Genomic DNA, 26,186 nt, shown 5'->3' with positions numbered 1-26,186 from the left:
GAAATATCATACCTACACTTAGAATAACAGGGGAAAGAAAAGTGGTAGCAAAGCACCTACATGGGCTGACCATTATCTGTGCAGGGCTCTAAAAAAGTTTTTAAGAAAGAAGAGAGAAAAGCAAAGTAAATTGCATAACTTCTATTGAAGAATTTTTGTTAAATGGGACATTGAGGCCAGCTAACCTGCTTGCTCTTCAAAGTATATGTTCAGGAAATACATTAAGTCTGTCTGGATCTCAGTAAACCATCTGATGCAGTGCCACAGGAGATGCTGTGAAATAGAAAGGATGGCGATTAATGAAGTTTAGTAATTCTGGGCTGAATAGAGAAATGCAAATTTTAATGAATGAATTTTTTTTAGTGAAGCTTGGGGTTGAACCAGTCTTATCCAATATTTTCATTTGTTGTCTTGCCACAGAATGAGAGCTGATAGACTTTTATTAAGTAAAGTTATTGGAAGGTAATATCTGGTGTCAGTGCAAATAGAGTATTCAGGCAGGACTGGTCCTTTGTGAAGAAAAGAGGACTGCAAACAGTATGACATTGTGTGAACTACAGTATTGCACTAGCAAGAATTTTTCGTGTAAACTGAAAACTTCATGAATAAAAAATTGAGAGTAAATGTGCAGGCATGTTTGGTTAAGGATGGCTGTGAAACAGCAAAATGGAGTGGTACAAATGTCATCTGTATCGAGCAAGACTGGTTTGACAGAGAAGAAAACCACTGTCCAAATTATCAATTCTGAACTTTTAGTATGCTGTCTACAGGTCCTGTTCCTCCTTTTCCATGTGCAAGAAGGACTGAGTTAAAGAAAATGGGGAATACAAAGCCTCATTTAGAAAGAAAGACTGCAAAAACTTGATTTCAGTCAGCAGAACAGAGAACAGAGTTGTGCAGTGCTACCTGTAAATTAACTAAGGAGGCACACAGGGACATAGAAGAATTACCATGCTAAATGATGGTGCAAGAATAAACAGTATAAAACAGGACAAGAATAAATTTGCTTTAAAAAATACATTACTCCTGGCTTTTAGCAGTCTTGCAATGGACATAGTTATAGAAGGAAAATTTCCTTGTAATCCTTGATTTCTAGCAGCATCACTGTTCTATGTATCACCAGCCCACAGGATGTAAAATAAGATGTTTGGCAGATGTCTTAATAGGTACTTTCAAGGAAGTTTTAAACTTGTGCTATGACAAAAAAAAAAAAAAAAAAAAAAAAAAAAAAAAAAAAACCAAAAAAAAAAAAACCTGCTATCACAAAGTAAGCCCAGAATTTTTCATAAAATAGATGAACTTTTACTTTTTTTACACAATGTTGGTAAAATCAAGCTCTTCTACTTACATGGTATACTTCTGTAACCCTATACTAGTTAAATTGTGTTTAATAATTTGAGAAGGGCCTCAATCAAAACTTTAAGTGAAATAAAGTGTCAGATTTTCAGAACTTTCAGGCTCCAGTTTGAACTTGGAGGCTAGTTAAGACGGCTGTAAAAATTTGGAGAGGTAAAGATGAGATTTGTATAAGTTTTTGGTGAGATTTTTGTCTGTGTAAGTTTTAGGTGAGTTTTGTTGTGATTGAAGTTATAAATGGTAAAATCAGTTGCAATTGTCATCCATATTGTGTTCATATCAGAGTTTGTCTTACAACAAAGGTGTTTTCTCTTATTTTTGTATTAGGAGGATCAAATGAAAATGGGAGCACACCCTCCACCTCAGATTCAGATGGAACTTTTATTTCTTACAGGTCAGTAATTTTTTATATTTATTTTCTAATTTTGAGAAGGTTGATTATAATAAGAATAATCTATTTAAAGCAAAATAATAGGTCCTATACTTTAGGAGGATTGTGGAATCTAAACTGAAACAGTGAACAAAAGAACATGATGTGTTTAATTAAGGAATAATGTGAAAATTTGTTTTCTAGATTATTGGGTTTTTTTCAAAAGTTGTTCAAAATGCTTAACTGATTAAAGTACAATATATTTGAAAGCCTAAACATTTTAAGGTTGTTTTTTGTGGGTTTTTTCCCTCCAAATTATTCAATAAAATAAACTCACAGCAACTAAGCTAAATGTTGAAATATTCAACTCAGCAGTGATCACCTTTCTGATCTTCTCCAAAGTAACTGGATTTATGGACCACATGAAATTCTATTGCCTCATTATTTCATGTCAAAAACCAAAGCCAAGTTTAGTTAAATTTGAGATTGACAGGAAAATAATAATTCAGTTTTGTCAGCAGTAAATACCAGTTAAAGAAACTTTTTTCAGCAATGTCACTGAGCTTGAATCTTGCTTGGGTACATACCAGAGGGTGTCTTGTGCTTGAAAGCACAGAAAGCTAATCAGCAAGGTATATACTTTCATCTTTCACCCTGCAAAATACTGACTCTGCTACAAAAAATCTTCTTCCTTGTGACTAGTAAATTAATAGTATGATTTGTGCTAACCAGAAGGATTGCATTATTTTCATGTTTAAGTATGGTAAAACAAAACATGCTTACCACATGATTATTTTCGAATCATTTAGTGGACTGTGTTGGTTGGCATTTCTTTCGTTTTTGCTTTGTGCTCTGCTGGAATCTGTACTTCAAAGAGGTGCAGTCAGGCAGGAGGAACCTGCCTGCTCACCTTGTCCTGGTTGCAGCCGGCTGGGTGTGGAATGTTGCACCGTGGTGCAGGCAGTGAGCTGTGCTGGTCACAGGGAGCCTCGGGCGTGGGGTGGCAGGGAGGGACACAGTGCTGGAGAACCTGTTACAGGCTGGAGACAGAGCCATTGCCAAGGAGGGCAAGGAGCAAGCAGCCTGGTCTTGAGGATGCTGAAAAAAATGACTTTTTGTAAGGACCTAGAGGGAACAGCAAAGAGTTTGCTGCGATTCAAACACCCAGAGGAAGTTTCTGGACAAAGAGCAAGGTTGGAACAAAGGGTGTGCCTGCAGGGACAAAGTGGGACTGGGGTGGGTTGATTTAGGTATCTTTACAATTTTCTTTATCCTAATAAGTCAACTCTAATGAGACCTACTTTGTGATGAGGTAAAACTCTTCTAGGGTAGTTAGCATATTCACTTTGATAAAATATATTAGAAGATCCATTTTAGGGTTCTGCATTACTCTGTTTCTTGTCAAATTCATGTTTTCTGCATGCAACATACTGTCTAAGTTAAAAGAAGGGCCAAAAAATACCAGCCAGGATAGTCTTCATGCTTATTAGGTAAGAAGCATATGAGACCACAAATCAATCTCTCAAAAATAGGCAAGATAGAATTTAACCAGATCAGCAAAAGAAAGTTGAGAGCTCTCTCTGCCATTAAAGCCAGGAAACTTATTCCTGAAAATCATCAACTTAAGAGCACCAGCTGTTGTACCTGCCAAGTGGCAACACTTGAAGAAGAAGCAGCCAGCTTTAGCTGGACTTTGATTCCACGAGAGTGTGAGCTGTGGAGCTGGGCTCTCATGGCGCCCCTGCTCCACTCAGGCAGGAGCACTCATCTCTCAGGGAGCTAACCCAGCCCAACCTGTTCATTCTTCCTTGCAAGAGCTTTCTGATGACTTCCTCCTGCCAAATCTTCCCATGGTATCAGTGCCAGTGCAGGGAATGCAACTAGTGGGAGGACAAAGCATGGTACCTTTTACCTGAAGCAGCCTAAAGCTTTAGTGACTCTTTAATGCTCCAGATTAAGTGGAGGTTAAAGCTGGTCTTTGTATCTATGTATTCCTTAGTCCAAAGTGCATATAATAAATATGATGTTGGCTACAATTTCCACTGAAATAATACTCGTATTCTGTCAAAGAGAATTGCAGCTCAGCTTAGAAGACTGAAGTAAATAGCCTTTTAAGAGGGGTCCCATATCTCACTGCCAAAATATTATTGATATAATTGAAGGCAAAATAGTAAAAAAGATACATATATGTGTATGTGTTTTGGGGAGGTGTGTATGTATACATATATAGATAAATGTAACCTCTGACTTCTCATAGTTGGCAAGCTATCATCGTTATTTAGTATTAGTACTTGAGATGTGAAATGTGTATTTGTTTCTCAGTGGCAAGTAATTCCTATGATCTAGTGAGACTGGCTGTAAATTTGATGGTTGGGTTGGATATTGTTTTGATGGTTATAGTTCTGGACTGCATGTTAAGTAAAAGTGAACATCTAACACTGTATGAAAGACAAAAAGTGACTCCTAAACTATCTTGAAAGGTAATGATGGTAAATGGCTGTTATTTCTTTAAAGACTGTTTAGAAATTTTGACCTACTTTAGGATACTGCCAAGGATTATTGTTTTAGTAAGTTAGTAATTTGGTAAAATTAATGATAGTCTTGTTTACCCAATGCATTTCAGTCTCTTAAAAAGACCAGCTAATGAATTTTTGCCCTAAAAGTGGCAAAGGTATCTTTGAATCATGGTAGCTGCCATATGTATGCAGAAGGTTAATACATGAAAAATTATAATGAAAATTTTTGTTGAAACAAAAGTTGCTTAATATTTTGTCAGTAATAGGCCTTTACAGTTTAATTAGAAGAGATTACTCCAAAATATTTGAATATTAATAAGTTTTGTTATTAAAGTGCTCTTAAAAACATTGTTTTTACCACAATAAAAAATAAATCCCAGGAGAAGTTGCTTGATTCCCACATTTTCTGTTTTAAAGGACAATTTGACACTATGCAGTACAAGACTTCAAGTGTATGTGTTAATAAAGGATGACATATCATTATTCTTTGATATATTTATGATGCTCCAGAACTATTTGTATGGTTTTATTTTTAGTATGAAGGTGTCACCTTAGAGTTTGTGACTCTTGCTTGTGTGGATCACAGCACAGATGTAGTGCTGCATGTGTTCAGATAGTGAGCATTTCCCTTTAGGTCATAAAGTTTGTAAGTAATGTAAGTGAAAAGCGCATGTGACTGGCATTTATTTCTAAATATTCTCTGAGTTTGTGAATGAGTCCTGTCAGGTCACAGAGAACTCTCAGCTGGTCTTTATGCTCTGATGGAAGTACTCTTTGTGTACTTAGGAAGGAGCTTTACTAATAAGAAATTACAAATTTTTTTCCTAGAAGCATGCCATCAAAATTAGAAGTTCACTATTAGAAACATTTGAACAAGGATTTAGACATAAAATAACTTTCAGCTTTTAAATGTAAGAAACGTAAGGAAAATACTTCAGCTCTGCTCTACTGTATTATTTTACTGCTGTGGTTAAAGCGTTTTTTGCATGTCCAAATGGGCTGGACTTCACCAAAAGGAAAAGGAAAATAGATGTGGGTCTTTAGTTTCAGTATCTGCAATGCAGTGCCACTGGAAAGTGGAAATACTGTCTTTCTCCTCCCTTCCCAAGGGCAGCTGACCTTCTCCTCGCCAAAGAGGTGAACCCCTTGCCAGCACATATGACTACAGACTATTACATTAATCTGTTTAGCCTCAGTACCAGCTGCTTGCATGTTTTTAATTATCTTATTAGATGGTATAACAGTGACCTATGAAATAAAATGAAGGTGAGTATTTTTTAACTTTATTTTACAGGCTATTTTTCTAAATATATTTTAATGACCTAATTATGACTTTTAGGGAGAGCCATTGATGCAGACATTCAATTTGGCTGATAGAATCTAACATGTCAAGGACACTTTATTTTCTTTCAAGGTGGATTCATACATTAATACTGCTTCTAATAAATATATAGCCTAAAAAAGCTCACTTTTCATACTTGTGTATGAACTTACTTGATGATTCAGAGACCCATGACTGCTATGTTGGATAATTTCTTAATACATCTCTGCACATATATATAAGTTTAATTCTTACCCCATGTATCAAGATAAAGTTCTTTCCTCTGTGGCTTAAATTCCATGACAAATGATGATTGCCCAAAGCTGTGAGTTGTGTAGACAAGGTGTATTCCTTCTTCTGCTCATATTTCAAACAGGCAGAGGATCTAGTATAAGAAATACTTTGGTATTCCATTTTCTCCCCCTGACTTCTTACAGATTCTGCTTACCAGATGTTTCCTTCCTTGATGCAAAAAGGCAATGTGGTCCTGCTGGCTGAGGCGTTTCTTGTGTGCCAGCCAACTGCGGGCACTGAGCGTGCAGAAGAAAGACGGCAAGGGGTGCAAGCTGTTCCTCCTTGCCTCTTCCCGCTTCCAAAATGGTGCTGAAACCAGATGGGTTGCCCTTTGGCTTTTGTTGGCAGTTGAGCCACAAGTGGCTACATAGCCTCTTTCCTTACATTTTAAGCATACTGTGAAGATGTGTGCAACTTACATACTTCCACCTTACAGAAAACTTTGTCTTAGTCTATTAGGAAGCAGTCCTTTTCCATCTACACAAGCTTATCTAGTCTTGTTCATTGTGCTTTATAGTTTTAATTTTAAGCCACTCCTGTGCAATTATGGTCTTATTTTTCCTGATTTTGTTCACTGTATGTCCACACATAATCAAGAGATAGAACAAGTAAAGAACAAGCTTGTTTCTGTGGGCTTTTCCATTATTTTGAAATAAGCAAAATTGGATACAGAAGGCAATGCACTGAAATTGTCACTGCCACTCCACTCCATGGTGCAAGGACGATTCACTGCACTTGCATCCTTTCTCTCTTTCCACAAGGAGCTAGTAAAACTGGCATCCATGTTTATTTTGTCTTATCCTAAACCATTTGCTAGACGCTGTTCCAGTTGATGCCATTTATGTGCAAAGAGGCCTTTTCAGCGTGAGTTAATTTTGTCTGGGAGCATGTAAACTCTCTCCTTGATTCTTCTGAAAGATCATGTTCATAATGTGCTAAGAATCTTTCTCTGGATGTGGTAGTCTGTGCCAGTACTCTCATTTTGTCAGTGTTTGTGATGCTGTTAGGAATTCCATCTTGCAAATCTCCTTTTTCCAGTAAGAGAAGGTGACTGCTTGCACTGATCACAGGTTTTCTCTAACAGGTTCTTTTTACTCCAGAACCTGGAAGATCACTGTTATGCCTATTAAAAGCTTAGAAGATTTTTGATTTTCTCTGAATTCTTTAAAATCACGTTCCTTTTTTTTTTTTTCCTTTTAAGGAGACTTACATTATTTCCATCTCTTTCTTGTCAAATTTGTTATTTACTTCTTCCTTCCATAGCTGATCCTTGCTACATTCCTTGCCTGGTGTTTTAAGGAATTGGTGAATGATATCATAAGAAAAGGAAGAATAAATTGTGATTCAGGAACTGAAAACCTATATTCAGTATACTTTTTCTAAGACACAAACATTTCAACACATATATTTTGGATTTTTTAAGCTTCTCCAGTGAAAATTATATTACTTTCTAAAGACATAGAAATAGTAATATGGACTTGCTTTCTGGTTTAATGCAATGTAATAGGGAAAAGCAAATTTAAGACATTTGCTTAAAGCTTGAGGTGGTTTTGACAGAGTCAGAAAGGAAGGATTGAGTTACCAACATCTTTTGTTGGTAGAATGCTTTTTTAATGGATTGGCTGCAAGAAGGAAAGACTTAGATTGTGAAGAGAGACCATGGAAGAGAGAATGGTAATTTCTAAAATCCAGGGAAAGCAAGTGAAAATTTTAGTTCACTCTTAATTTATTCTGTTGTACTTGAAAATCAGCATATATACCACTGACAGCACAATCAACTGATGCCATATTTTCCCTTACTAATGTTTAAAGTGGCTTTCATTATGATTCTCTTTTACTTTTTCACTCTCAATAATCTTCAGACTTTCATGGCAGTTGGGAGATGTGACTGGAGACAGGGGGATTTTCAAGAAGGCTAAGAAGGAGGATGCAGGGAAATGGGCCAGCTAGCCACACCTTGGCCCCAGGGAAGATGGAGAAGTAGGTGATATACTGGGGGCTGGAAAAAGAACCTGGGGGTCCTGGCAGGCATCAGATTGAACATGAGTCATTAGTGCTCACTTGCAGCAAAGAAAGCTAATAGCATCCTGGGATGCATTAGGAGCAGTGCTGCCAGCAGATCAGAGTTAGTAATCCTGCCCCTGTAATCCATACCTGGAGTTCTGTGTCCAGTGCTGGGCTCCTCTTTACAAGAAAGATGTGGGCATACTGGAGAGTGCACAGAAAAGGGCTGCTAAGATGGTGAAGGAAATGGAGCAGCTCTTCGGTGAGGAAAGACTGAGAGAGGTGGGAATGTTCAACCTGGAAAAGAAAAGGTTCAGGGCATCTTTCTGACGTCTGTGAGTATCTAAGTGAAGGATAGAAGGGACACAGAGACAAGCTCTTTTCAGTGACAAACAGCAGCAAGATCAGAGCTAATGGCCACAAAGAGAAGTACACGAGGTTCCATCTGAATATCAGGAGACACTATTACATCTGGTTTTTAGTTGGATGGTTTGTAGAGCTGTAGCTTTTAACTTCTGTTGTGTCCTACAGGAAGCTCTTACCTTTTCTCTTCCTTAATGAATGCATGCTTGTATAACAAGGCTGCATGCTTGTGAGCACACCCAACTCACAGAGCTCTGCCTAGCTCTGCCTAGCTGCCTAGCTGTTAAACTCAGTTACAATACAAAACCAAAAACAGTTGAACATAATATCTACATTTTGTCTCACCATTCTGTAAATGTATGCAGAAAATAATGAGTAGAGGAAAATGTGCTGCTGAAATTTCAACTTCAAAATGGCTGTAACAAGAATTCTTCTATAAAAGCTGAACTGGTAAAGGGTTGGAAATTATGTGCTTTCCAAAGGCCAAACTTGGCTCTTTGGCTGAGAACCACCAAGGCAAAGTGGACAATTTGGAATATGGAGAAAGGTGTCTTGGGGCTCTGCGTCAGACCTAGTGCTATGAGGAAGGGTGCTGGCAGAGCATCCTGCTGCCAGTGCAGCCTTATTTGAGTTCCCTAAGCTGTGCTGCACACACACTGCTAGCTTAAAGAGCATAGCTAACTAATAACTTTATTTGCTGGAATGTTTGCCTTAAGAAAGTGATTTTACCTTTCTTCACACAAACCTTTTTAACTGTATGTCAGCCAAAAGTAGATGAAACCTGAACTGTTTAGAAAAATCTGCCCTTTGAATGTTCAGCCTCCCAGCAACACAGCCATGCATATTCACATTTACATGGCTGTTAGCTCTGCCACGTATCCTGAGGCAGGACTTTGAGAAACAGAGGAAAATACATGTATTTTCCAAGCAGACTGATAAGCCTTCACATTAAAGCTGTCAAATGGATTTTCAGGGTAGCAAATAGAAATCTGTGTGTTTCAGAAATATTTTTTTAGAAACTCTACTTCTTATTACTTGACACTACCTTTCAATTGTTCTTTTTCTCTGTTTTTATATAATTAACTCTCTCTTTATTGCGTTCCTAAAGTTGCCTCACTTTTTATCAACTGTTGATTTTACGACATAATAAATAATACAAACTATGCATGTTTCTTGGATTTATGCAGTGTGTTTGAAGGAATTGTTGCCTCTATTTAAATATTTAAATATAGATACTTGATGTTTCTATCAATAAAGATCTCATATTGCAAAACATATGACACAATAATTTGAGAATTGGTTTTCTTTCTGATGGCCTGTTCAGTAGCCTGTTGCTTCACTGAGTGCCCCTGAGGAGCCGAGTTTGGGTCTCAGCATTTTAAAAAGCACATTCTGAAGATGAAAACCAGTATAAAAATGTGAAATTGGCTATTCTAGAAGCACACATGCCATTGTTTTAAGATGATTTTGCCAATAATAGCAGCGCTGCTCAAGAATTTTCTTTGGATCTCTCTGAGGCTATCCATTTTATCCTTTAATATTGGTCTAGAGGATGGAATAAGCTTGAGATTTAGATTGAAATCCTAAATATGTAAGCAAATGTTTCAGTAGTAGAGCAGTATTCTTCCATAGACTGAGGAATAGCCTCTGTTATCTAAATGTTATTGTAGATATCAAATCGGTCTTGTTTTTGCAAGGACTCAAAAAAAAGGTATTTCAAAACTTGGCATGAAATATTTCAAAAATGCATGAGACAAAATAATGATAAACACTATCTGATGACCCAGTAGATACTGGTTTCTTTGTTAACTGTAGTTTCACCTGAACATGAATTATGGACAGTAATATTTACCTGGTAGATCTGAGCCCCCGCAGTCCCAGAACTGAATCTTTTGCCCTTTCTCAGTGACAGAGATTGTAGTTTCATGTGGTTCTTCACATTTTTGCATTTTCTGGGTTTTAGTGTCTTCCACAGAGTTTTGGTGTTGTCTGAACATGATGGTACGAAAATACTTCTAACACTAGTTCTAGACTTTGGCAGGATCTGCATTCATGCATTTCCCCAGCTTAATCCTCTAAATCAGTAAATGCAGAAGCAGCAGTTATTGCTGTCTGTGCTATACCAGTCTCCCTCAACTGTTTTTCTTCCTCTTCTGAACAGAGTATGTATTTTGTAAGGAGCCATAATGGGCTACCATTGCATTCTTCTGCATATCTATGCTTGATATATTGGTTTTACCATTATGCTGGAGATTGAAATTTAGCAGCAGAGCCAGAGGCAGGTGTTCTGCTTCTGCGTGTCAGTGGAGGAAAGTCTTTGTTACCTCTCCCCAACATGCACAAGCTCCATGTTGCCTCAGTAAAGCTCTTGGAGCTATTTGAATTTCAGAGTTATTTCCTAGGCATATTGTTAGATTATCGATGTCGTGCATTCTGAAAGAGTTTATAGTTGCTCGTTCCTCTATGCCTGAGCAATTGTGGGATTCCAGTGACTTAATTATTAAGATATTAGACCTTAGAGATTCACCTTTTCAGGAATGCTATCTAAGTGCGTGCAGAATTTTACTTAGACTTTCTGGTGGAAAGTCCTGCTTGTTGTGATCTCTACTAACAGTCAACTGAGAGGAACATTTCTGTTCCAAACTTCAGGCTTCTGTATCTGAAAATCTGATGCTTGTAATTGCCTTAACAAGAATCATATCCACAAATCATATCCTGTTGAAGAGAAAGAAAAATAGACTTCTATATATGGTTTGCTCAGAGGTCAACTTCCTAAGAAAGAGAGTGTGTATCTTAGAGCAGACCCCAGTGCACAATTCTTTGGCAGAGAGATTTAAACTCTTGTGGTTATGACATAAGTACATGTTTCAAAAGATGGAAAGGAACAGATGAGAGCTATGAAGAATTCCTGCAGAATTAAACCCTTCATTGATTTGCCTGCTTTTTCTTTCATACATATTGAGCACTTTTTTGAAGTAATGCAACTCTCCCTAATTCATGCCAGTAGATATTTTACATTGGACAGCAGTGATAATGCATATGAAATTAAGTTTCTTAAAGAACTATTACTCCAATAATTTCTTTCTCATTCAGGTCTGCATTGGTTTGGCACAGCCTGGTTATTGGTAGCAGGGGGGCCACAAAGGTGGCTTCTGTGAGAAGCTGCTGGAAGCTTCCACCATGTCCAGCAGAGCCAATCCCTCATGGCTCTGAAGATGAGCATGCTGCTGGCCAAGACTGGGCCAGTTAGAGATATTGGTAATGCCTCTGTGATGACATATTTAAGAAAATCAAAGTGGAGCATGCACAGTTTTTCTTATAGTCAGAGAAGAGAAGAAGATGAGAACATGTAAGAGAAAACAACATGGAGACACTGAGGTCAGTGGAGAAGGAAGGGCAGGAGGTGCTCCAGGCGCCAGAGCTGAGATTCCTCTGCAGGATATGGTAAAGACTACGGTGAAGCAGATGTGCCCCTGCAGCCCCTGGGGATCCACAAGGGATGCAGGGATCCACCCACAGCCTATCGGGGAGGTGCCCACATCAGAACGGGTAGATTCCTGGAAGAGGCTGTGATCCCAGTGGGAGACCAGGTGGAGGGAGGGAGCCCCTGCTTCCAGGCTGGGACAGCCTGTCCTTGAAGGACTGCACCCTGTGGAAAGAGTGACCCATGTTAGAGCAGTTTTGGAAGGATTTTGTGCCCATGGGAGGGACTCATGTTTGCATCAGGTGCAGTTTGGCTGCTGCTCGTGAGCATGGACCCATGCCAGAGGAGTTCACAGAGTACTGTCTCCCATGAGAGTGACACCATGGCCTCACAGGGGAAGGACTCCTCTCCCTGAACAGCAGACCAAATCCCCATGCCCTGTCTCTCTGCGCTGCTGGTGCAAAGGAGTGAGGTGTTGGAGCGGGGAAAGGTGTTTTAAGGGCTTCTGTTACTTCTCATTATTCTCCTCTGACTCTGTTAGTAGTAAATTCACATTGAAACTTTAAGTTGAGGCTGTTTTGCTCTTGAAGTGTTTTCTCCCAGTCCTTATCTCAATTCAACTCAATTTTTTTCTTTCCTCTGCCCAGCTGTGGCATGGGAGGTTGAGGGAGCAGTTTTGGTGAGTGGCTGGCATTGGGCCAGTGTCAAACCACAACAAGATCTTATATTATATGTATTTATTAATATTATGAAGACTTTACAATGTGCACAGTAGTACATTAGACAGGATACTCAAATAAGAATCTAAAATGAAAAATATTTACAAAATAATCAGAAAGCATTAACATTGACATTTGCCTTTAATTGTACAGTCTACAGGTGGTGTAACACAGGATCATGCATTTAATTTTCTAGTTTGATTAAAAGTAAATGCATGTGATTATTCATAGTTTAGATGATTCCTATTAGCTCTTTGAAGTCCTTCACTGAAGTGAAGCAAATGGAGTGTGGTGTACTTGAGGTCCAATCTTCATTGTTCATTTCATGTTGACCGGTGGGTTTTCTGCAGTCCTGGGTTAACAAGGCTCTTAGATATTATTTTACATAGTGGGGCTATATAATTTTAAATGTTACCTTTCTAGAATTGATTGCTTGTTCATATTAAACAGTGTCACCACTATTAAAAGTCTCTAGAATTGTAAAGCTTAATTTATTAGCCTTCATTCAAAATACTTGAGAAATGAATTCGTGAATGCTGTTCAGAAAGGATTTTAAATATCATTCAGCTCTGCTAAAACCGACGCAGATTCCAGCTTCCAAGTAATTTCTTTTTCAGTTGCTTATAACTTTTTTTGTGATCCTAGCAGCCAAGGGGGAATGCAGAGGAGATACAATCTTGCCAAATTTCTTTTGGCGGTTTTAAAAGTAATTTGGTTCAAAACGTGTTTGGAATTGCATTACATTTTTTTTTTTTTAAGGCATAATATCTGCACTAATACAATTTCAGAAGTGTTGAAATTACTTTCTTACTGTGTAGCAATCACTTCCAGCAGCTGGTGAGAAAAATAACCTGAAGAGTTTCTTTCCTCTCTGTTCTTTCTTTTCACAGTTGCACTGGTTGAAACCTTTTGCTAACTCAGCTGACACACTGGCATTTTCAAAGACATTGTGGGAATGTCATCCACTTGCAGAACAATGTGAATAAGCTTCAGAATCTGACCTGTTGTGTGCACAGGGGAATGTGGCACTCTTGAAACATAGCTACCTTAGGGAGGCGGCTTGGCAGGAGTTATAATGGCCAATGATGCTACAAAATTTACAATGGCAAATGAAGAATATTATACGTGATAGAAACAGGAGGGTTATTTAGATAACCATAATATACTGTAGTTACTGAAGTATAAGTGGCTGTGAAAGAAAGGCCCAGATTTTCCTCAAGCTGTGTCTGCTGTATACCATACGTTGTATTTAGAGGAGACAGAATCATGGTAAACAATCGTAGGCAGCTCCCTGCAGAAGGTGAGGATGTGTGGGAGACAAGGAGACAAAAATGACCAGGTAGTCTTTCTGACTTGGAGACTGGGGGATTTGAGAGGAATGAAGGCAGCTGCTCCACACCATTGGAATGACTTGCTGCTCTTTTGGTCACCTGGGGGTACTGGCACTTGGGAGAAGCTAAAGGCAGGCCCTAAACCCTGCAGTCTAACACTGCTGTAGGCATCTTTGCTCTTATCTAGAACACCTTCTGTTTTCAAAGTAATTAATAATCAAGACCCAGAAGTAAACACTTTTTTTTTTTTTTTTTTTTAAGAATATGGTCCTAGCTGAAAGGTGGTGCATTCACAAACACAGGACTTCTGGTCTCAGCATGAATCATGAGCTTGCTTCTGTCACAGAGGAAGATGGCCATCATTTCCTGGCTTGCCAAGTCCATTCCTCTGCAGTTCTCAGCAGCTATATTTTACAATTCTGTTTTAAAAAACTCACTCTCCCAACTCAGCTTAAAAGGCTGAAAACAATCTAACTTCATCTTGCATATATTTAGGGTAATTTGCAAAACCAGAGTTTGCTGGTATTTAGTATAACCCACTCTGTGACCCTCCTTAGCAGAGTAAATGTGCTGAGATCTTAGCCTGAAGTCATAATAGTAGTTTCCCTCTTCCTGGTTTCATTTGGTCTCCCAGGGAGAAATAATAGTCTCCCATGTGACAGGGGGAGGAGGAGATGTTCACCTTAAGGACATGCATTGAAAATAAATCTGAAACACATTTCCTTGCACATAATCCAGCTCCTTATCTTGAAATGGCCCTTTGTATTTTAAAGTGGCTGCAGAAAGTCTGTGAGCAAGTCGTGGGCTACTAAGACTTATCAGATGGCTTCAGCTGTTCTTGAGATTCATTTCAGTGGAAGTTGCAGGAAATATAGGTTTAATTCTTTTATTCAAACTCAGTAGATGGTTTGGGACAATTAATTTCCAATTGTTTCCCAGTAGAGCAGATTTACTTGTATATTAATGAGGCACAGGTGTTAGGCCCCTGGTGCCTGCATGCCTGGGAGGCATATTTAGGTTGTTTATCTAGTCAGCCATAGGTACTGCAAGGTACTCAAGCTTGCCTTTAACAGTTTATACAGTGAGGCTTTTTAATTTTTTGATGTTTTTTTAAATTTCCTAGCACCTGTTAAAATTTTAAAACTGATCATGTAGAAAGAAGTAGGAGTGATTTCAATAGTAAATAGCACTAAATGTTAAAGAAAGTCATCTTCTATGATGCTTAACTGCCCAGCTTGACATTAAGAAGAAAAGAAGGTTCATTTAAGCAAATACGTCATGTGAAGAGCTAATACAGTCAACAGTGTACTTTTCTGTTGCATATTTTTGGAATAGGTACTTCTTTGTCTACAGCTGAAACATGAATGTGCTTATATTAATATTCATTTTTCTTGTTTATTCACTGAACTGCAGTACCAACATTTTAGAGGAAATGGAATAGCCTCCATAGACATTATGAATTTCAGTAGCTGGCATAATTATAGCGATCTACATATTCATTAAATCCAAAGAAGAAATGTGTCCAAAAAAACAGCCATGCGTTTAGAAGTGGTACACAACTAAATATATACATTTTTTAAAGTTGCTTTCCTCTGCTTATCCAAAATTGTATAGTGTCATATAGTCCTTAAATCAGCTAAGGCTTTCTTTTTGTTTAAATGTTCATTCCTTTTGCTTTTGCAGTAAAGAATGGGAAGAACTATTTGTAAACAACAATTACTTGGCAACTATACGGCTGAAGGGGATTAATGGGCAGCTGAGAAGCAGCAGGTTCCGTAGTGTTTGCTGGAAGGTAAGAAGAGAAAATATTTATTTACAGTTTGTGGTTGCAATATATCAACACATTACCTGATGCGCTGGAAGATTATTGATGCAAAGAATCATGAATTTTCCAAGAGACTTCATCCCAATGTTTTCCTACTCGTTTTTATAATTCATTGGACATTTGCTAACCACATCAAATTGCTTTAAAGCTGAATTGCAGGTAATAGCAAAAGAATCCTAGGAAAGTGTATCTTTGTGCTGGTGATTTGTTTAGAATTGAGTGCCACACAGCCATCTCTCCTCTCAGTATCTGTGCAGGGAAGTCATGCACTAGAAATAGATAAGAAGGTAGTCTAAAAAATTATGGTTTTGTGGAATTTGGGACTGCTTTAAAATCAGTCTGATGCTTCTGCTGGCTGGTTTTCCCAGTGAAACGAGAAAGTGAAGACCAATCCCTCTTGTGAGGACTGGATGAAGAGGGAAGCAAGGTCTTCCAAAAGCTCCTTGGGAGTTTTTTGTTGTTTTTTCTTTTAAGTAGCAGGGGAAGGAAGAGAGAAAGAAAGCAAGGTAGTACGGGGCAGCTCATAAAGTCCAAACAAATTTTTTACAATGACATCAAGTCTTCTGTTGTGCACCAGCTCTGATAGTAGAGAATTTTTTTTCTAGTAGGGTTACTGTGTGTTAATGCTTATCATGTAAATTACCTCACTTGGAATTTCTGAACCATTATTTTGGCGCAGAGACCTATTAAAAGAAATTTAAAATACTCCTTATATATGAATGGAAGAGAAAGTTTGAAATTTGATATATATGTAGCATTGAACTAGTTTAAAGTTAATGAAAATATTTTATTCAGCAAGCCTAGTGAATCTATACCACCTGCATTGTTTCATCAGTTTGCTTGTTTTTAAGTCTCTAAATTAGGAAGCCATAACTCAAAGCCCTGAACTAACAAAAACATCAAGTCCTTCTCTGTCTACTAATTAAATCAAGGAGTGGTTTTATTTTAGAAATAAGGCAGGGTTTATATGCTTGTCCCAATATGCATTAGGGCTCTGTTGTTAAGTTCTGAAATTTAAATTTTTTTTTAGTGATTTAGGAATGTTTTTTGTTTGTCAGAACGTCTGTTTGTCAGTATTCCTCTTCTTAACACTTTACAATGTGCAAATAAAAACATTGAAAAAGCAAGAAAAATACTGGGGTTTTTCCTTGCTTCAAATGCAGTTAAATAGTATTTTGTACTGCATGTTTCTTTCTAACCCTTTCAAAGAGACATGAAAAAACTGAGATGTAGGCATTCTCAAGGACTTTCTGCGAAACTTCCTCTCTTAGCTGTCTTGCAGAATTCTAGAGCATGTTTCATTTCTTACATTGGGTATATCCCTTACTGCTTAGGTCCTGCTCTGTGGTTCGTTTTAAGCACGTTGCATTAGGTCATCAGTCTTACATAAATAGCTTCAAATTTTGTATATTTCTTTTCACATCTTTCCATTTTGTTTCTGCCTTGGAAGTCACCATCAACTTTACTGTAGCTGTAACAGTTTACAAAGCTTGAGTTCATGGCTTCAGTTGACTTTAATGCTTAATTTTGCCCCGTAGAACTGCTGTTGTTCCTAGCTACTTATTAATGGACTAAAATGCACTAAACCCAGAAATATTTATAGCTCTTTGCTTTCTCTTTCTTTCTGGGGTGGTATTTATGCTGTCTAGTAGGATTTATCTGAAAAGCTATGTAAAACTGATGAAAGTTAATGAATTTATTTTGTTTTTCTAATAGTTATTTCTGGATGTTCTACCACAAGACAGAAGTCAATGGATTAAAACCATTTCAGACTTAAGAACTTCTTATAGTAAGATCAAAGAAATTGTAAGTTGGTACAAAATAAGTTCTCATGCTTTGGCATAGACATTTATAGCATAACAGGAAAGGATGTGATTTTTTTTCTGTTTTTACCTAGCACATTACAAACCCTCGGAAAGCAGGACAGCAAGATCTGATAATCAACAACCCACTCTCTCAGGACGAGGGGGTAAGTTAACCCAACACATGCTACTAAAATTCTCGTCTTCTTCATACTGACACAAGTGAGTTCTTGATGAAGTAGGCAAAATGGCAGGTGCTAAAATCTCCCTCCTGAATGTCCAAACTGACTTGTGTTAACAGTTGTTCCACAGGTTCTGCTGGACAATTGGAAATGCCCATTTCCATGTTCATGTTCTGATTTTTAGGGCTTAATTCAGGGCAGGCTGTGGTAAAAAAAAAAAAAAATCGGTGCTGTACTGTATTTTACTGATACGCTTTTTTATCACTGTATGTTTTCATTTTGTACATCAAATGGCTCTAGTTTAAGGAGTGTTCAGTGGCTCTAGTTTAAGGAGTGTTCAGACATTCAATATGAGGTGAATGCTGTTAACAGAACAATGAAATACCCTCCTCTGGAAGATTGTTCAGCCTTGGACAGTTTTTTTACTGCATTTTGTTATACCAGAAAAGCTTTTAAGAATCTTATCGCACATATCTTTAAGCTTTTCTATTAATTCTGTTACCATTGTTACCATCAAAATTCTTTTTTATCAATTTTTTAAAATAACTTAATGCCATGAAAATAAATTGTTTGGCTTCACTTAAGAGATTTACACCTGAAAAGACTGTCTCAGATATCTCTGGTGATATTACTCCTGTTTTGTCCACAGACAGAAGCCCATACTTCATCTCTAGAGTGGTACTGTGCTCCTTATTTAATTTAGAAGGAGAGAGCTCTGCAGCTGTTATGACTGTGCACATCATCAAACTATTCTTGCATCCATCTGGACAGAAAGTTGTGTCAAATGTAAAAGATTTAAAGCATTTCTGCTGTAGTTTGTGATTATACACAGTGGCTCTACCTGCTTTCTGCCTGTGGTGTCTTTCAGATATAGAAAACAAAGGTTAGCATGTCAAAATATGTGGCGGGGGATTAATCTATGAAACAAAGCCACTGACCAAATCAGGCATAGGACTGAAGAACAAAGTACCTTTGAGCCTCTGCTGTGACTTAATGTTACGCCCATTTTGTGTCCTGATTTTTCCTTCCTTTTCACAATGCAGCTTCTGTTTGTTTCCTCTGTTCTGATGGGCCAGGGTGGGAGCAGGGAGAGGGGAGTTCCAAATTGTAGTCCAGCTGCACGAAAAGAGTTGTGAATTAAAAGGGTACTTACTGTATATAAGACATTATCAAAGATACAAATATTTTTTAAGTTTAGTGTTTTTTCCAAGTTGTAACACAACTATAGCAACTTATTGACATGGGGTTTTGTTATTTTACTTCCCTTCCCATAGATAGCATTAATTTACTCTCTCTTTTCTTTCTGTGGAGCATAAGCCACCTTGGCAAAGAATTGCTTACTGGGAGGCCAGAAATTGTGGAAGTATTGTGCAGACTCTGTGCTGTATTTCATTCACTGGTGCGGCTGCTATCTGAAAACTTACCTGACCTGCATGAAGACTGCTATAAATTTTGCTCCATCTGTGTTTTGATCAAGCTACCATCCCTTTACAATAAAGAATACAGTTTCCGATACTTTTTCTGGAGCATACAATTAACAGCACTTTCTGACTTCTTTCCGGTTAGCCTTACAACTTATTTGTAAGCAAGGCATGGACACAAAAGAGAAATCATGAAAACGGTCATAAGCATAGCTACAGAAGAAGCTAAACCCGCTTCAGATTCTTTTATTTTAATATTTTTTATTTTAATAGTGAGCTTTAAATACTCTGGCTTTTCCTATCATAATTTTTTTTAGAATGTCCAGTTTTGGTCTTCAGAGTGGATTAGAATGATGATGTTTTCGTAATAGGTATTTGATTATCATACACTCCTTATATGATTTTGTCTCCACTAAAACAAACTAGCTTACTCCCAAACAATTTCTTATTATGGATATTGCAGCAGCTTCCAATTAAAGTCCATACATTCATAGAAGAAGTATGGTACAGTCCAGTGGTACAGACTTTTTTTCTTGCGTGAACAAATGGATTTTTTTCAGTTGATTTGCTGGTTCTGATAAGTTTGACTTTAATCTGCCATTCTAAATATTCTTCCTGGAACCCAAACAAGTAACTCACAAACCTGCAGCCATCCAGTGAGCAAATGCCATGAGCCTAGGACAAAAATCCAGGAATCTGGATGTTTTTATTTCTGATCCAAACTGACTTTCTCAGGTATGTTGTGCTGGTCACCAACATTCTTTATCTCCCATAAAATACTGATACAACTGTCTACCAGGAATGTTGAGGATTAATTTGTCAATATTTGTACAGTACTTTGCAGTACTTTGTAGTTTATAAGCCTTAAGTATCAGTAGAAGTCTTGGTTTCATACAATTATTTTTTCTTATTTCAGAGTCTTTGGAATAAATTTTTCCAGGATAAAGAGCTTCGAGCAATGATTGAACAAGATGTGACAAGAACGTATGTAGATCTTTAAGAGAAATTTCTATATATAAACTTCTATTCTGCATTTTTATGTGGTATATATTATATTGTGTTTTCTTGACTTTGGTTAGTGTAAATGTCAGGTTTCTTGAACATGAATGTGTGGAAACATACATTAAATGTATAAAAATACAACTTACACGGAGTAAAAAATTAGACAATTTAGCTGAACATTAAATCCCGGAGATTTATTGGTATCATTGAAGAAAAGCTCTTCTAAATTAAGATATTAGGAGGTGTACTACTTGTGAAATTTAATGTAGTCTTCTGTATGAAGCAAAGAGAACATAAGAGAAACTGAAAGGTCTTTAAATTATGATCATAATGAAAGATCAAACAGATTACTTTTCTAATTCTCAACACTTAATACAATCAATAATAAAAAAGCAGTTTGTAATTAGTAAGGGAAATGTCACTCATGTATAGAAGTTGAGAGGTTCTATTTTTATTTATCACTATTCTAGCTTTATTTGTCATCTATGCCTTTTAAAATTTGTCCTGATATTACTATGATTATGTTTTCATCTTCTTGGCCCTTAGGTCATTCCTGTTTAGAAACTTGTTTGAGTTAGAACACTCAGTTCCTGAAAATATTTCTTTTCAGAGTGCAAGCATTGAGTAATGTGTAAATATAATTAAATTCAATTACTGGTTTGCTACCATTTGATATTTTACTGTACTGCAAATATTTTTTCTTATAACTTGAAAAATGTGATGATAGTTGTAGATTCTACAAATCCCAAGCTTACACATTTTCATTTACAGGAACCAAGTCATGCAGAAGAAATCATTGCAGTCTGGTTTTCGAATATTTTACATGTCCGTCCCTAGACCCATTCTTGAATGTATTTTGCCATGAGATGTATAATTAAAATCTGAGTATACTTTCGTGTGCATTCTCACAACAGATGGTATTTTTTGTTTGTTAAAGAAAACAGCTCAGGATGTTCTAAGATTAAAATATATATGTATCTAAACTATAATTGGAGAATGAAAAGTTTTATGGAGGTTATGGTGGATGTAAGATTATTATTTAAATATATATGTATATACACAAAAATGCCAGGCTCTCACTGTGGCAAATGGCAGAGTAGTATTCACTAATATCAGTAATAGTGACTAAAGAAATTTTCATTTATGCATTTATACAAAATGACATCTACTTGAAACAATAGTAGTATATATTGTGTCATCGATAGCAAAATAAGTCAAGCAATGAAAAAGCGAAATTTATCAGTGACATGAATGTATTTGATAAGCTACATCCATTTCACATGTACACTTCTTTGTCTAATCGTAAAACATAGTATGCATTTTTACATATACTTACGTATCTATTTGTAAACTATGATTATTTTTAAGAAGCAGTAAGTTCTTCATTCTGCGGCTTTAGAATGTAAAAACCCTCTGTTTTTATTTACATTCTTTAAATAAATCCCTGGAGTAAGAACTTTAAAAGTTTAAAATTCATCATTGGTTTACAATGCTTTTTATTAAAGGTTCAAATAATTATTATATTCAATTTCCATAATCACTACTTTCTAGCTGCTGTTTCTTATTTAATGAATGTTTTTATATTCTTTGTTATCTAGTTCAGTCCTCCATCATCCCACTGCATCAAGTATATAATGCTGTAGAGAGTGATGCTAACTACACACAGAGTAGCAAACCAGAGTTCCAGCTATCAAAGCAGTAAAAAAATTACTCTATAATGCTTTTGTTAGAATTCCCCAAAGTATAGTAACAATAAACAGGAAAAGTGGCTAGAATTAGGTTCCTAAAATTGGTATTGGTTTAAACTGGTTTAAACTTCAGGATTTTGCTATCTAAAGGCAGCTGTGATAAAGTTTGTTCCTGTGTGTTTGTTCCTATGCATTTTGAGAATCCTTATCTCACCTAATTATTGGGTCTGTGAAGCCTAGATACTCTCAGCTGGGTTAACCATGCTTTAGAGTCTGTGTACCTGTAGAACTCTAGGACACAAATCGTCTCTTCCTAAAGCACAAATATAGTTTTTGTCTGATTAATCACACTGGAGAGGTACAGTTTCTTCAGTAATTATAAAAGGCTTCTAGCTCACCAGTACCTAACAAAACTTTAGTTTCCTAAAGTCAGGTGATAGAAATCCAGTCCATAATGTCTACATAAAAATAACAGCTTCCAATATTTGCAAGTAGGAAAGGATATTGTTAAGTTAGTCCCAACTCATTAGTGATCAATGTTTTTTAAAAAAATTCTACATATTCTGCAGGAATAGAAATCAGCAGATTGGCAGATGCAAAAGCATTTAACACAAATTAAAATACCAGGTTACTTGTTGGCATCCCAGTGTACATCTAGGGTTGCAAATGGCTAGATTTCATTACCCTCTTTTCTCTCCCCAGTATTTTAAAAAACTAAAATACCTAGGGAGCATTCCCTGTAGATGATCAAGTCAATATCTTCTCTTTTGTAGTAGTACTTTTATATATTGGTCTACTTAGTTTCTGCTTCAGGAGTAACAGTCACAGTTTAGAATGATGGAAAGTGTGTGAAAATGAGCAGTGATGGGTGCTGGGGTTCCATCCCCATATCCATCCCCAAATAAGAAAAAAATTATTTTAAAAATTGCCAACATCAAAACAGCAGTGGAAAAGCCACTGGAGAGCTACATCTTTCCTAAGTATGTGGAAGAGATGGTAAGGAACAGCAGTCCATTGATTATGATCGACATTTCTGTTTGCCACCAAATTTGTTTTGTGCATCCATTTATTTGTTTATCAGCCTGCTTCTTCAAATTTTTGTGTCAAATTCTGGCTGCCTCTGATGCAGGTACCCCTAAATCAGCTAAAGGAGTATTTTAAAAAGTTATATCTGACTCACGCTGGTCTTTGCTTTTAGGAAGCTGGGACCTGAATGCACCATTGTTTCATTGTAGTGTTGTGGTACAACGGTTTAGGAAAATTCCCGTGTCCTTAATGCAGGCTTTCTCAGAGATGTAATTAAATGTAACATTCTAATGTTCATGAAAAGCATTCTTACCTTACTGATTTGAGAATACTGTATTTCTTAAAACAGAGCTTTAATCATAAAATGACATTTTCCATAAAAATCCATCCTGAACTGATAGTTCCCTCATGATCTCTTCTATTTACATTTACTATAATTAATACTTTAGCCAGCTTATTCCTGAGTTCATTATTATCCTTTCTGTTACAATCTCTGGTATTACTAGATCCTCACAGATATCTCTGTGTATTTTTGAGTTTTCTTTGTTAGTCTTCTCTTCCTAAACTTCACAGGGCAGCCCTGAATAACAGTCCTTCAGAAATAATCTCTTCAAACCCCTGAATTATGTCGATTGCCATCTGCTGTAATGCACTTTTGGTCTCAGCTGTGTCCTTCCTTTACAGTAATGTGATTAGTACAAGTGCATACAAGTTTCCAAATGTTGGTCTACCATTACCTCCACCAGGTGCCAGGAAAACGTTACACCTCTCATCCCGTGCCTCTCTCAGGACTTCAGCATCACTGTGTTTAAGCCACGGTGTCTTCTCTGCCTTGGCTCTTGATTCTGTTCCTTCATCCAAGGATTTCAAAGCACTTTCCTAGCCTTAATTATTTCTGTTTCTGTGCTTGCCTGCCATCACCTCTGTGAGATGACCACAGTGATTAGCAATGTTAATAGTCTTATCTGAAGTAATTTGTTCTAATTTCCTATATTGTTTCTCTGTGACAGCCTTTACAATAGCCTTAAATACTGGTCTAAAGTATAACATTGTAGCTCAGACCTGGGAAACTTGTTTGAAGAAATCTCATTTCAAACCATGTGATTTAATTCTAAAACTGACTATACTACAACTTTTATTTCAGCACTCTAGCCTGAGGCTACCGTTGTTGTCTTTTTAAAGTATTCTTCTGCTCTTTTTTGTCCAGCTTCACAATTTCCTTTCTTTTTAGTATTCTACCTTTTCAGATTTTAGATTTTTTTTTTTTTCTGTGTGTTGTATATTGCTCTGTATGGCTGTGGAGCAATCTGGTTTGGGGTGTTTGCTTTATGAAACATTTTTTGCCATCTAGTTACTTCTTCAGTAGCACTTTGTTCGTGCACTTATTCTAATTTTAAGTAGGTCTTGCATAACTATTCTGTTTCCTACCTCCAACAGTCAAGGAGCAGGATGCACAGGTGAGCGTTGCTTCAGAGTAGTTGCAGACTGGAAACATTTACATTTTCCAGTATGCATGTAACAGGATTTTCCCAGAAGCCTTTTTTCCTTATTCTCACACGTGTTCCACTTCACTCTGGTTCATTTCGGTTATTTGCCCAGACAGATTATTTTGTAACTGTAAAGTTTATTTGTAATAGCTGTTGAAGACAGTGAGATGTCAAATTGTATTGTATTGCAACAGATGCCAGTAAGAGATACTTGATTTTAGGATACTGGTTTTCTTGTCAATTATGAGATACTTAAATAATCTTGTCATTAAATGATAATATTTTTTCAAATACTAAAGAAATATGGAACCCTTGTGTATGTGTGTCTTCTGACACAATCTAATCCTTTCTTCCATTTCTTCCATTGTATTTCATTCTTGCAGATGTCTAGCTTTAATGAGATTTAAAGGGATTAGTTATTGAAATATAACTGTGATATCATCATACCTGCGTAGCAGACTGGTGTATATTAAAGAACGTGGTTCATCATTTCAGTTGCAAAACAAATGTAACAAGTCGTTAGAAGTATTTAACTCTAGCAGCACAGAGCAGTGGGAAAGCAGACAAGGGGGATGCTCGTACCTAAACAAAACAAATGTAACAAGTCATTAGAAGTATTTAGCAGCACAGAGCAGTGGGAAAGCAGACAAGGGGGATGCTCGTACCTAAAACCCCTTTTAGAAGACCAGAACTGGCATTCTGTGCACTCTATTGTTTACTTTTGCTGTATTGCTTCATTTTCAGCTTTCCTGAAATGCAGTATTTCCAGCAAGAGAATGTAAGGAAAATTCTTACAGATGTTCTGTTCTGCTACGCCAGAGAAAATGAGCAGTTGCTTTATAAACAGGTAATGAAAATACTGTACAGGTGGCATTCATTGACTCAACATTTTCTATATGGTTTGACAATAATGTAGCTCTGTTGTATCTGAAGTTGTATCATAATGCTGAAGTAATCAAAGAGCTGCTTGTCAGCTGGTTGGTAAGTGAGATCATTGAATAACATATGCTTCCTCCTCATAACACAGTACCTTAAGTTATTTTCTTTAAGGTTGCTAAGTTTTCTAACTTTGAATTTCTTTATAGACATCTTTTTCTTTGTCATTGGTTAAGAGACTAAAAAACACAAGCTTTCTCTGCTTAGGTAAAGAAAGTACACAGCAGGATTTAAAATGGTACTGAATAAACAAAAAGCATAGTGACTTCTGAAATTTAGACCAAGTTTACTATTTTAAGTTTTGTGTAATATTTTAAGTTCTTCCCCAAAGTGCTAAAGCCATGCAGTATGTTAGCAAAAGGATCTTTATCTAACCCTGTAGCATCGAAGTACAATGCAGCTGACAAAATCCTCTTGAGTGAAGGATAACTAACTTTTACAGAGTTACTTGAAGGAGAGTCTGCTCAAACCATTTTTGATAAAATGGTAAAGAAAGCCTAAGTTGCACTGAGTCTGCATGCACAGAGTTAGTAAGTTAATTAATTCAGCATTTGTTCGGAAGGTTTTGAAGTAACTATAAACATGATACTGTATTCATATAGCAAGACCAGTATGCAGAGTATCAGCTGAAGCATATTTGTATTTGTTTCTTCACACAGTTATCTGTAGGCTGAGTAGAGACTGACAAACCAAGGGATACCCTGTGTGCATGGACAAAGGATAAACTGGATAAAATTTAGGTAGATAGAAAATTTGTCATGGCAAAAATACAGACATTGAATAAATGTGAAGATTTTTATAAAACAATCTATGCTTTCAGGCGTGGTCTGTGACCACCCTGTACTCTAGCCAGGGAATCTGGTTGTTTCATGGGAACAAAGGCGGTATGAGTTGAAGAAACACTTACTTCTGAAGAATTTCTTAGAGATTATTTAAAAAATGGACTATATAGTTATCAAACATATGAAACATCTATCAACTGGTTATTTCTCATGTTTGACAGACTGTGAGCAAGGAATAGTCTTGCATAAGAACAATAAAAATGAGATCTAGGAGCTGTATTTTGAAGGGCACTGCTAAAAAAAATACTTAACAGTATTCAGCCTTCTCTTTCTAGCG

At 36.8% G+C, this 26,186-nt stretch overlaps 1 protein-coding gene across 5 annotated transcripts in view; it reads left to right on the top strand.

Moving 5' to 3' along the window:
- The window catches only part of TBC1D5 (TBC1 domain family member 5), a 316,256-nt gene that overhangs the window by 157,178 nt on the left and 132,892 nt on the right, over window positions 1–26,186 (top strand). For all 5 annotated transcript variants that reach the window (XM_041466381.1, XM_041466380.1, XM_041466383.1 and 2 more), the window contains 6 exons: window positions 1,684–1,750; window positions 15,382–15,490; window positions 17,240–17,329; window positions 17,421–17,492; window positions 19,845–19,912; window positions 24,876–24,978. In XM_041466381.1, the coding sequence (XP_041322315.1) occupies window positions 1,684–1,750; window positions 15,382–15,490; window positions 17,240–17,329; window positions 17,421–17,492; window positions 19,845–19,912; window positions 24,876–24,978 (509 nt within the window). The remainder of the gene's footprint in view (window positions 1–1,683; window positions 1,751–15,381; window positions 15,491–17,239; window positions 17,330–17,420; window positions 17,493–19,844; window positions 19,913–24,875; window positions 24,979–26,186) is intronic.

Source organism: Pyrgilauda ruficollis, unplaced genomic scaffold (assembly GCF_017590135.1).
Source record: "Pyrgilauda ruficollis isolate IOZ18807 unplaced genomic scaffold, ASM1759013v1 scaffold2, whole genome shotgun sequence".
Taxonomy (NCBI): Eukaryota; Metazoa; Chordata; class Aves; order Passeriformes; family Passeridae; genus Pyrgilauda; species Pyrgilauda ruficollis.
The sequence above is the reverse complement of the archived record's forward strand: the minus strand, read 5'-3'. Positions and strand labels throughout refer to the sequence as shown.